This window comes from Trichosurus vulpecula, chromosome 8, assembly GCF_011100635.1.
Source record: "Trichosurus vulpecula isolate mTriVul1 chromosome 8, mTriVul1.pri, whole genome shotgun sequence".
Classification (NCBI taxonomy): Eukaryota; Metazoa; Chordata; class Mammalia; order Diprotodontia; family Phalangeridae; genus Trichosurus; species Trichosurus vulpecula.
The window spans coordinates 122445112-122458583 of record NC_050580.1 but is presented as its reverse complement, the minus strand read 5'-3'; the positions used below and the strand labels follow the sequence as shown (position 1 = coordinate 122458583).

Here is a 13472-nt window from a genome sequence, read left to right as displayed (position 1 = left end):
TAGAGACAAACAACTTTGAAAGAATTGGGAACTCTGATCAACACAATGACCCATCACAATCCCAGAGGACTCGACGGAACAGGTCACCTACCTCCTGATTGATTTGTGATAGACTTAGAATACAGACTGAGACATAATTTTTTTGGACATGGTCAATGTGGGCATTTGTTTTTCATGATTATACATATATGTAATAGACTTTTGTTTTTCTTGCTTTCTCACTGGGAGGGGTGTGTATGTGATGAGGTAAAGAATATGGATCTATAAATACAATAAATTTTTAAAAGATTAATCTGTAGCAGTAGTGAAGGATTGATTAATGGAGGAGAGAGTAAAGATGAATAGCCCAATTAGAAGCTTTTACAATAGCCTGAAAGCTGGTGTAATGAGCCTCTGGAACAGGATCATGGAAGTGTGAATAGAAAGAAGTAGATAGGGATGAGATATATTAAAGAGATAGAAATAACAGAAATGAGTGTAAGGAGAGCTAGAGTAAAAAATCCAAGATAATAGCCAGGTTTTAAACATAGATGACTGGGCTGTGCCACTTACTGAAATAGAGAAGTCAGAGAAGGAAGCAGATAATTAACTTTGGGTTTAACGATACTGAATTTGAAGTATCATCCAAAGGGAGACATTCTTTGAGTATGTCTTTAAGTCTTATCTCATAGGCTCCCTCCTGATTCAAAAGGTTCAACTATACCTGGGAGGCCTTCTCACTTTACTGGCTATTTGTGCTCTTCTAGATAATTTGAGAATTTCAGTATCTGATATTTCTTTTGCCGAAATCCCCTTCAACCTGGAGGTATATTCATTACCACCCCTGATAAGCGTCGAGGTTCACAAGGCTCAAAGTATCAACAGTGTAATTCACCTGTTAAGGGGAACAATAATGCCCTGGGATAGTTCCAGCAGGACGTAGCCAGAGATTCCTCATCTGCATTGCCGTTCTCTGGTTGTATAATGTTGCTTTCCCTGAACCTCATGAATCTGGTATTCTCAGAAGATATTTCCAGTTGCTGTTCCTTGTTGTAGTTTCAGATCTGTGGTCTTTTCCACCATCCTGCTTCATTAAGCTTGTAACTCATACCTCTTGAAGTTTTTCCTAGCTTCCAGAAGTTATTCCTTTTCCCAGGGAGTTAGCTTTCTAGTTCCAAAATCTCTGTCCGTTTGCATCATGGCTTAAAAACACAGGTTTTTAAAAAGTCTTCTCTTGTACCATGGTTCTTATCTTATACCCCTAACCTTACAATAAGAAGATCAGGAACATATCTCTTTGTTCCTTACAGGTAGGTCTCTCTCTCTCTCTCTCTCTCTCTCTCTCTCTCTCTCTCTCTCTTTCTCTCTCTCTCTCTCATCTCATATTGAATCAGTAGTTTTTCAGTCTGATGCTATTGTTCTTTCACTTGGATGGTACATGTCCTGTTTATATTAGTAATTGTCATAGGTTCAAAGGCTTGGAAACACATTTTGACATCTCTGTCACTTACTCTCCTTTCACTGTGATTCTCCCTGGGATAGCTGTGAGGGATTACTTAAATCACCGGAGATTACTTTCTGAAGTACAGAGACAGAGGTGAAGTCTTGGGCTACCCTAATATCACCGCATACCTGGAGAGAAAGATTTTTAGTCTCCTCTCACTTCTGGGTTGCATTGACAAAAGGCTCCTCCCACATTCCACTAATAGGTGTGTAGGACACTTTCCCCTCCAATGTCCTGATACAACACTGATAGCCTAGGCCTCTTATCCCAGCCTCCTAGCCTTGCATACAGGTGAACATTCTAATGGCAAAACATTCTAATGATTAAAACATGTTTAGATATGATTTATTTAATAAAACAAAGTATTCTGCTGAACTTTTTGGTAGAGACCCGAGAGATTATTTAGTCTAATTACTTAGTATGGGAATTCCTGGCATAGTACCCCTGACAGATGGTCAACCAACCTCTGCTTCCTTTCAAGGATTGTAGAGCTCACTGCTTTCTGAGGTAGCTTGGTCTATGTCGTTGGACAGCTCTAATTAGTAGAACATTCTTCTTTTTTTTAAAAAGTTTTATTGATGTCTTTTGTTTTTGTTTTTTAACACCACAATTATTTTTCAATACAATCCTCCCTTCACATATACACACAATGAAATGCTCCCTTGTAACAAAGAAAATGTTAAGAAAAGACACTGACATTCATAGTCTCCCCACACTCTACCAAGAGGAGGAAGGCATGTTACATCATCTATTCTCTGGAACCAGTAATGATAACTGAATTTAATCTGAGTCCAGCCACCTATTAGTGCTGTTTTCCTTTACATTATTGTAGTCACTGGGTAAATTGTTCTCCTAGTTCCAGTTTCTTTGCTCTGCATCACTTCACACAAGTCTCACGTTTTTCCGAATTCCTCATATTTGTCATTTCTTACAGCTCAATAATATTTCTCTACATCCTCACATTCCCACATACATTAGAGTAACACCATTTCTCCAACTATTTCTGAAGTGATGGTTATCCACATTGTTTCTAGGGTTTTTTTTTGCTACCACAAAACATAAATATTTTGATGGGACCATTTTGTCAATGACCTCCTTGAGGATACATGTCCAAAAATGGTATTGCTGGGTCAAAAAGTTTAGTAACTTTCCTTGCATAATTCCAAATTGTTTTCCAGACTTGGGAACAGCTAAGCAGTGTGCATATCTTCCCTCTGCCCCTCCAACACTGACTATTTTTCTTTCTTTCTTTTTAATCAACTGCTAATTTGATGGTGACAGGTGAAACAGAATTATTTTAATTTTTGTTTCTCTTATTAGGTTTTTGGAGGAATTCTTAAATGATTACTGATGGTTTGTAATTCTTTTGGAAACTCTTGGTTCATTTCATTTGATCACTTATCTATCAGGGATTGAATCTTAGTCAAAGGATATTTGTAGTGAACTGAAATCTGCCTTTATGTAACTTCCTGCCACTAGTCCTATTTCTTTGGAGCAACAAAGAATGAAATCTACTTCATCTTCCATGTTCACATCCCTTTAAATATTTGAAGATAGTATCGTATCTCCGCTTAGATTTCTCTTCTTCAGACTAAATCTTTTTCTTCAATTGTTCCCTTTATTTTATGGTTTCTAGACCTCACATTACTTTGGTCACTGTTTTCTGGATACTCATTAGTCAGTCAATGTTTCTTTTAAAATATGGTGGCCAGAACTGGACACATACTTTAGATGTGGCCTGACCAGGGAAGAATACTTCTAGATTATCTCATCCTATGGTCTGACTACATTATTTTTGTTAATGTTCTCTACTTCTTGACACTGATTTCCTTCTACTCCCTTTGAATCCTTTTCTTTCTGGCTTCCTTCCTGGATGATTCCTTCTAACCTATTTCAAGATCATTAATACTCTCTAATAACCTATAACAAAGAGAATTGAAAAAGAAGTCCTTTTACCTTCTTTAGCAGGGAGATCAGCTTGTGTCAGATATAATGGCTGATCACCTTTGTCAGAAAAGCTTGAAATACCTTTGCCTACTGTGTATACATCTTCCATGTATTTACATGTTGTCCCTCCCAATAGAATACATGCTTCTTGAGGCCAGGGACTGTTTTCTTGTCTTTCTTTCTATCACCAGTGCTTAGCACAGTACCTGTCACATAGTAAGCACCTAATAAATGTTTGTTTACTGACTGACTGTTATATAGCTGGACCTTATCACAGACTTCCTTTTATTAAATTTGTTTGTATAAATGTCTTATCTCCTCTGCTGTTCTGGGGGCTCAATGAGGATATGAAATGCATATTCTTTGTACCTATCTTGATCCCCTGGGCACCTGGGACAGCACCTCGCTCATAGTATGCTTTCAACAAATATTTGTTGAAAGAATGAATGAAAAAAAAACCTTACAGGTCATTGCAACAGTTCTCTCTGGGCTCTTGGTACTTTGGGTTCCTTATTTGGTTGCCAGATTGTCTATATTTTGTATTCATTTGCCTGAGTTCCAAGGATGACTACTTATAAGCTAGCCTGACCCCTCTTCTCTGCTTAGCTACCAGTATCTGCTCATCTTTTAGGAGGGTAGCTAATACTTAGCAAAATAAGGTATCAACCATTCTGTCTCACAGCAGGCACACATCTCTACTGTCCTCTTTTGTTATTTATTTTTTATTTGTATATGCCTCATCTCCTCAGCAAGACTGAGAACACTTTCAGGGAAGGGAGAGTGTACTATGCTTGGTATACCTCACAGTTCCTTGCACATCGCCAAGTTCATAGAAGGTGTTAAAGAAAGGTTGAGTTGAACTGAACAGGAAAGAAAAAGTCCAGGATAAACACGTCTAAACTCATTGTTCACCCTGAGATAGAATAGATTTATTAGCAAGAGGTAATCAGGAAACATATATTTTTACAAAAATGGAAATTTTGCTTTTTTCCAAACAAGCTGTAAGTTGAAATATTTTAGGACTTGAAATAGAATTCTCATACCACTAGGTATTGCTTACAGCAAAAGTCTTCTGTTTGTTTTAGTGGAACATGCCTGCCACTTTGAAGTTAAACTGTGTTTTATATACTGTACAATGTAAAAAATACATGGTAGTATTCACAGAATAAGCACTACATTACTATATTCCTGCTAGAAGATATTTAGACAGGATTACAGTATATGCAATAAAAACACTTTGTAATTGTTTCTATAATTCTACGTTATGGTACTAATTATCACAAGGTATACAGATTTATAGCATCTCAACATAAGCCTGTAATGATTGTTATGTAGCTGAAATATTAAAAGTTACATTTTTTTGTGTGTATATTCCCTACTATAAATGAACTCTGGGCAGCAATCTATAAAAGTCATGGATTGTATAAGATACACCAATGGTAGTTTTCCTCACAAAGGTATAGAACCTCATTCAATTTATTTAAACTGTGATTCATGCTATCTTATATTAATAGAACAATGAATGATATGGCATCAGATGAGATAGCGGTCTTCTTAAAGTATGATGAATTCTAGCTTATACTACTCTGTTCCATCAAGATTATTTAGTGATGGGAATTCTTTATAACAGTGTTTTTTTTTTTTGCAGAATTTTGCTTTTGAAATTACATCACTGCCAGCAGGAATATATTTATTAAAATGACTTGACTTCAAAAGGTGTGTATATATGCATATATGTGTTTTCCCCATTTATAACAACTATGTAAAATATGCTGGTAAGCGCCTGAATTGCTAACCCATCAGAACCACAGGGATCTGGGCTGGGGAAAAAGGAAGCAATTATTGGTGCGTAGGGCATTTTATACATTGGTTCATTTTTCCTCTTTTGAGGAGGAAGCATGAGAATAAAAGAACGGAATAATACAGGTATTCAAAAGAAATAGGCACCGCAGGAAACAGTGTTGGGTTGTGAAATCTTAAACAATGCAGAAATTTGTATTCCAGTCCTACTGTAATAAGCTAAGAACAATAATGATTTTATTTCATTTGAGAAGCACATACTGAGAAGAAAATCTAGGCTGTCCAAGAGAAACAAAACAAGTATGTACATTATCATATAGGCTGTATACACGTTAGCTGCGGTTCCCTGGTCTGCTCTTCAGGTTGGTAATTTGGGTTCTATTCGTAGAGAGGATTCATAGAGGCTTTCTTCATCCATTACAAAAGATTGGTCCAGTAAATATTGTGTTACCTGAAAAAATGAAATGGCAATCCTCTAACTGGGTGGTTAGGTTCCCAGACCAGCCCACAAAAGCCTATTAAAATCCACAATATAGCAGAAATACAACACATTTTCTGTGAAAAAAAACAGCTCAGTAGGAGACAATACCGTTACAATACTAGTAATCAAAATAGGAAAACAGTAAATTGGATGAGATATAGGCTTTGGAAAAAAAAAACTATCTTCAGATCCTATGATTTAGAGCTTAAATGCTGATGCTTAAAGAGAAGTAAGTTTAATTAAAGGAAGATGAGGATGTAAAGGGACATTTTGGTGGCATTTCTGAAGTCTGTAAATTTTAAAGGGATTTGGAAGTTGAAGGTCTTAGTTCCTTCATGACATTTTTCTTTAAAGAAATGTTTCTAGGGTAATCTGAAAGGTTGCCTTTTCTTGAGGTAAATTTCTTTGGGACATAATGGGATTAGCTCTGAAGACTGAGGAATGGAGCTCTTGATCCACAAACCATTCAAAGAACTATTCAGTCATCTTATCATATAGGCTTCAGATTTCCTTCCTTCCTTCCTCCCTTCCCTCCCTCCCTCCTTCCTTCCTTCCTTCCTTCCTTCCTTCCTTCCTTCCTTCCTTCCTTCCTTCCTTCCTTCCTTCCTTCCTTCCTTCCTCTCGAGTTCCAATCTGTCCTCAGATACTTACTACCTGTATGACCTGGGCAAGTCACTTAACTATTGTTTGCTCCAGTTTCCTCCCGGGTTGTGAGAATCAAGTAAGATAATAATTGCAAAATGATTAGCACAGTGTCTGGCATATAGTAAACTCTACGTAAATTATTATTATTATTAAATGTTTGTTGGCTATTTGCTAATGGAACCTTTTCCATTCAGTGACATTCTGTTAAACATGATGAGGTGGGGCCCAGACAAGTTGACTCTTCACCATATGGAGCTTATCTGCCAGGTGAGCAGTAACGGTTTGATAAAAACAAATCCTATATAAACTTTCCTTTAGTCTTTAGAGCAGAAGCCTCCCCACATGACTGTTATCTTAATATCCTCTCACAGTCTGAGAGAGTGCATTGGCAAGAGTGGAAGTTGTGTCAAAGTCCTAGAGGGGTCTTGATTGAATGCCTAGGCGCTCTTTTACCCCTACTACAGTGTCTCTCCCATGGCACCAGGAGTTCCAGATGACCAAAATTTGCATGCGGAGATATTAAAAAACAGAGAGGGTTTGGAATACAACTAATTCTATTTTTCAGTGGTAGTAAGGAAAAACACAGCTCTACCATTTAAGGTTAAAGAGCCTACCTCCAACTCCAGCTCATAAGAAGCAGCACATCTGTATTTGGCAACTGTGTGAAGTGTGCATGTTTGTTTAGAACACAAGTTCCATAAAACTTTAAGAAGGGCAGAGGAGACCTTTCTCTGACTATAAATCAGATTCCCGGCTTTAGGGAGGGATAGAAATACTCAAGGATAGAGCCATTTTACTTGGACTTCACTAAGAAGCCAACCATAAGGAATCAAAGCTTTCCTAGAAGGGCTCATAGTTCTATCCACTAGACATTCAGAAACCTGTTTCTTCTAGGCATTTTTATTAAGAATTCTAACTAGTCCAGCAATAATCTTCAATCACCATCTCTTCTACCAACAGGTGTGATAAGATGGGTGAAAGCATGGGAGGCACTCAAATACCAGTGTGACAAGCCCTAGATCAACAAGCCAGTGCCACTGATGATAAGTTTTAGAAATGAATATTAATATGAAGCAGGTAATATGGTATGTTGCAAAGTGTCCGGGATTCTAGTCCAGGTTCTGCCATTAACTGGCTATGGGATTACACACGCATTTTCTTTTTTTTTCCTTTTTCTTTTTGGAAGGGGGGAAGGCAGGGCAATTGGGGTTAAGTGACTTGCCCAAGGTCACACAGCTAGTAAGTGTGTCAAGTGTCTTAGGTGAAATCTGAACTCAGGTCCTCCTGACTCCAGGGCTGGTGCTCTACTCACTGTGGCACCCAGCTGCCCCCACACATTTTCTTTGTAACTTAAGAAATTTATCTTGCTTTCACCTAAAATGAGGGCTTTTTGACTCAATGATCCTTAAGGTTTCTTATAGCTCTAAAATATTATGATCCTACAAAAGGTTTAGTCAGTTCTGTTAGATGTGACCTGCTGCTCACAGAGCCTAGGGAGATAGGAAATTTTGAAATACCAGTCCCTATGATGGCTGGAATGTGGGCAAAGGAAAGACAGGAAGGAATAAAAAATGGGACCCACCAAATCTTTTGGTGATCTATTGGTCATCATTGTTTTGGAGACAAAAAATTTTCTTTTAATTCGAGTGAAATGATAAATACATCATTAGTCTTATTCATTTTTGTCTTTTAAAAAGATTGGTTTTACATTTGCCTCTTTTCAGCCTTCAGGGACTTTTACTATCCATGAGTTCTTAGAAATATTAGCTAGTGACTGCAATTTTTTTTTACCAATTTCTAATGTAAGTGTGGGGGTCACCCAGACTTCTTGACTGAATCAGTTAATCCCCAGACACCTCCAAAAGTGATTATCTTAACCAGATGATAATCCTTCTCTTGAATCAATTCATTAATCAAATGCATTAGACTAAGTTAAAGTCCATTGTACTGGAGTATGGAGTAATGCTGAGGAAATTTGGTCATACCCTATGATTTTCTATAAAATAGCAAGGCACTTCAGATGCATTTAAGCATCCGTCAGGCTAGACCGAAGAGCAGTCTGGTCAATACTCTGAGAGGGAATCATTTGACTAGAGGATAATTTTATTCATTTCATATGGTTGGAAGATTTGGACCTCTCATCATCATCCTGGGAGTGTCCCAGAGACTGAAGTGACTGGTGGCAGTGGGCCAAGAACAAACTATCAGGAGCCAAGGACAAACCAGACACACCGAAGAAAGGCAGCTTCAAAACTGCAAGCGGCCCAGAAGACAGTTATGGCATGGCTAAGGGAAACTTCATGAGGACCCTATCAGTGGAAGAAATGGACTTCCACTTGTAGGTAAGACCTTTGCCACGTGTGTCGTGCCCACTTTACCCTGGAACTCTATGTCCTAGTTGTTGAGTGTGGCATACACTTTTGGGAGATGTTTTGTACCAACTGTCATTACTATAGCACCTTAGTAAATATCTTTTTCTAAAGGCTAATTAGCAAGTCTACTGACTAATTTATATTGACTAATAATCCTTCAGAGAAAACACTTTGGCAGGATTTGGGGATTAGGGATTTGGAATAATAACCCCAGGGCACGTGGTACATTTTAGGCATGCTGAGATGCCATCAAGCCATGACAATTTAATTTCATCCAATTATTTAAAAAAATCAAAAAGTCTATGCAGTTAAAGTATTTATACAAAAAGTTCTTAAAGAGAACCAAAATCTAGCAGAAATGTAGGTGAGCCTTTCATGGGTGGGGAGAAGATAACCCTTTCTATTATTGAGTAAGTCATATCAGAATTATGGTTATTCTCCACTGAATAACCACTGAAATCTTTAAAATTAGAGAGCTACCTAACCAGATTAGAGGCAGTTAGTGATTTCAATGATCATATCTAAGCATTGACCTTATTAGCCTTTCCTCTTTTTTTATTAAATTTATTATTGGCCATGAGTAGAGGACAATGTGTTTGAAGTTCAACAAATAATGTTGAAATTCCCTAAGCAAGGGCTTACGTTCAGCTCACATTGTAGTACATGAATATCTACTAATATAATATAGGTTCTTAGTGCTTAGCATACTGCTTTACATGTAACCCAATTATGATTTGTTGATTTTTAATTTGATTTGATTACTTAGGCTAATAAATGTTCATGATTTATTTTAAAATGCAAATAAGAACTTAATGAATTTGTTAATCATTCTTCCCTAATGGAGACATTAGTAATAAAACAGACAATACTCTAATTGCATAGGCACCAACTCAGAGCAAAAAATACAATCAGAGTTCACCCATGAACACAGATTCATGTGAAAAGCCAGACAAATAGGGAAGCCAAAGGAAAAACAGATATGGTATGACTTGAATAACTGTGAGCTTTGGAACGATTGCACTTTTGAACTGAGGCTGACTTGAAAAACCCTTTTTGTTTCAACCCTTATTGTTCAAAATCTTTCCAAGGTGTATTTAATGCACTTTCTACTTAAGTAAGGAGAGTGTATGGAAGAGAATTTAATCTAAGATAATTTAGTATCTTGTAGGTCTTCTGGGTCAACACTGTGCTCACATGCCACCTCTCACAAGAGGCCTTTACTCATTGCCCCAATTATGAATCTCCACTCGCTCCTTCCCTGGTCCAATATTATTTTGTAGTTAATTTGTATATTTTGTAGTTATTTATTGCTACAAATTGCATCCTCTTACTACAATATAAACTTGAGGGTAGGGCCCCATTTTCTTTTCATGTTTGTATTTCCAGTCCATAGCACGATGCCTGGTACACGATAGGTGCTTAATACACACTTGTGGAAGTGAATTAAATTGATTTGGGATATCGTTCTGTTGAAAAGGGTGAATTAGCATTGGCCACAGAAATTGTGCTTTTGAGTAAAACCTATTAGACTTTTTCCTTGTCACCTGTTCATTTCTCATAAAAGTAGAAGACAGAAAAAAATCAAATTAAAAAAAATTTTAGAATGTTCTTATGGATTGGTTTCATGTCAGGTAAGGTTTTTATTTTCTTTAAGGCCTGGTGTTATTTGACTTCGGGCCAGGGCTTATTTTCATAGCTTATGTTACAGTTTGCTGTTACATTTTACTATGTTACATTTTACCACCCTGTATGGCAAGTGGCCCCTGAAGTTATTGACTAAGGTTTAACTTTAAAGATAAATATACATGTATATATAAATATGAATATATGTATATATACATATGTGTGTATGTGTGTACACACACATTTTATACATATATATATGTAGTCTCAACCTGTGATCTCATTAGTACAGGAACACTGATCCAGGTGAGACACTCACTTGTAACTTCCAGTCTTAGTTGTTGGGGACACTGAGAGCTTCATTATTTGCTCGTGATCACATAGTTGGTACTTGTCGGGGTAAAGACTTGAACTTAAAGCCTTTTGAATCCAAGGCTGTCCTTCTAGTCATCATGTCATGTTACCAACTTCCCCCTTCCCCTTCACCCCCAGCTGCAAATCATTAAAACATACCTTTGCTTGGTGTTCTATTTTATAAGCTGTTTGTTGAAATTGACGGATCTCTCTGATGATATGGGATATCTGTATAACAATAAAATAATTTTTGAAAAAAGACCTTTTGCTATGTTATTGCAAAAAGTTAAAATGGAATTCAACCGCTAAGTTGGATGTCAGTCTATATAACACAAAAGTGTTTCAAATTGGTCTCACTTCTTTGAAGATTACGTCAGGAATGGTGTTCTTTGTACTTGTAGCTTGCTTCTGAGGGAAATGCACCACTTGTTAAATCTATATAAATATGTTAATGCTCTATGTAGAGGCAAAAACTTGATTTTAATGAGCTTGATAGGACATGATATTGGTTATATTTAGGTATTACTGAAATGGAATCCTATGGCTATAATGTATTTTGGAGATATTAGATGTCAGTTGTTCATTTAAAAATTGATTTGTATAAAGTATTTGTATAAAGTGTATTATATTCCCAAATAACAGTTGAGGGTGTGATAGGGTATGAAAAGGGATTTCCTGATCTCCCCTGTTGTTAGAAGTGTTTCTCCCTCAGTCCAAACTGCTTTGTATTTACTTTATGTTTTGCATATACTTAGCTGCTCATATATTATTTTCTCCAAATAGAATGTAAGCTCCTTGAGGGTGGGGATTTTCATTTTATCTTTGGCTTATGCCAAGCCCCATAGTACCTTGCACATAGTAGGCTATTGAATAAGTATTTGCTGAATTGGATTTTTGTAGGTTTTAAAGATGGTAGTTACAGGATAATAAATACTATTTTCTCCTTCTGATGGATTAATCAAAATTAGGATTGATTATTCCCAAAGGTGAAGAAATATCTTTTGTCATATTGAATAAATTGTATGGAGATCAGTTTTGAATAGCTAATGAGTTTTAGTTTGCTTGTGAAGTTTTCTTTCTGCAACTGGGGGATCCTTGCAGAGGACCATGCTCCATGGTTTTTTGCTGAGCTATAGTGATTGACCATAGATTCAGGAGGCTTTGCCCATCTTTTCCAGACTCTGTGACCAACCATCTACAACTCAACTTTTCTTCTCCTTTTATTGGTGATCAGTTGGGAGTTGTTTATTTCAGTTAGCTATGTATCACTCAGCAAAAGGCCAGGAGGTATGTCCCACTTCTAGAATCAACACCTACCCTCTCCCGCCAGCTCTTTACTTCCCTTAGAGATAAGCATTGGAAACTCACCATCCTCATTTTGGAGAAGTTTACCAGGCCATCCTCAGTATAATTGGGTGTTCCTTCTTCTATAAATGCCAAATCAGTGAGGTACATTCCAAGATATGGAACACAAGGTGGGTCACAACTTCAAAGCAAATGGTATAAAAAAGGTTTTTCATTAACACACACACATACAAACACAACCCCCCTAGGGCTATGTCTGCCTTGCATGCACTTTTGTGTTCTTTCTTTTAAAATAATGTCATTAGGTTTACTCATCTAACTATATTTTTTTAGGAACTAGAGATAATTTGTATAAACTCTGGTGTATATAGTCAAGTGTTAGGAAGTTTCAAATTTAGGGTTTGGTACCTATTTGCCTGATAAGTAACCTGAGGCAAATTTCTTTCATCATAGAGGCCTCAGTTTTCCCATCAGTAAAATAGGAATAAACTTCCTTGTATAATTTGTTTTAGTAGCGATGAGAATTAGTTAGATGATGTTAGTAAGGCCCTTAGGATTTGGCAATTTCAATTTCCTCTGGCCTTTCAATCAAAGTAATAACACCATCATGGCTTTCAAGACATTCTAGAAATTGCTTTTCTTTAATTTCAAATTGTTTCCCACTGTACCCAGACCTGCTTTTATTGGTCTAGTAAGCAAACACTTCTCTGTTCCCTCTTTGCCTCTTGCTTCTTAATTATTAACCATCTCACCTTTTCTACTCAAATTTCCCTTCCCTCCATCAAAGACTTTTTAAAAAACCAAATCCTTTCAGACCAGCCTCATCTGACTAACCACACTTCATTCCCAAAATCTTTTTGGAATCTTCCATTCCTATTTATTCACGTGTGATTAAGTATACTCTGTCATGTGCATGATTTTGTTACTATACTAGAAATACATATTTTTTATTTTTACATCTACTCCATTGCTGGTGGCAGGGGTGGTATCTTTTGTTGCTTTTTAAAAATCTCCCCACACCATCAGAGCTCAGTGCTCTTCACCTAAGGTTGTATATAGTACATTTTTGGCTGTCTTTGAATTATTCATAGAATTCATACTATGAGCTGTGTGCTCCTTGGGATACTCTTGTCATTAGTTGGTCAAAAAGCTAATAGATTAGGACTTAGGTGGGTGTACTTGTCAAGCCACTAAAATGCTGAAGCATGTCACATAATGTTTCTGTCTTTTACTTTGGCCCTTTCTTTTGTAAAATAGGGATTACTATTGTTTCCTTATTAAGAGGAAGTGTTGGGAGGATTACCAAATACTTTTGAGTTTTCTCGATGGTCCTGGAACATTGTAGGCTATCAACAAATCTATCTACCAGTGTATCTTCTATTTATCATCTCTATCAATCATCTATGCATCTCTTTATCATCTATTTATCATCTATATCTATCAACCAACCATCTATGTATCA

At 36.8% G+C, this 13472-nt stretch overlaps 1 protein-coding gene across 1 annotated transcript in view; it reads right to left on the bottom strand.

Annotated features, from left to right (window-relative positions):
* Positions 1 to 5160: 5160 nt before the first annotated feature.
* Positions 5161 to 13472, bottom strand: part of RASGRF1 (Ras protein specific guanine nucleotide releasing factor 1) — a 215955-nt gene continuing 207643 nt past the window's right edge. Inside the window, exons 25-27 of the mRNA XM_036737004.1 lie at positions 12074 to 12191; positions 10865 to 10933; positions 5161 to 5681 (exon numbers count right to left, since the gene is read on the bottom strand). Of these exons, the coding sequence (XP_036592899.1) occupies positions 5589 to 5681; positions 10865 to 10933; positions 12074 to 12191 (280 nt within the window). The 3' untranslated portion in view covers positions 5161 to 5588. The remainder of the gene's footprint in view (positions 5682 to 10864; positions 10934 to 12073; positions 12192 to 13472) is intronic.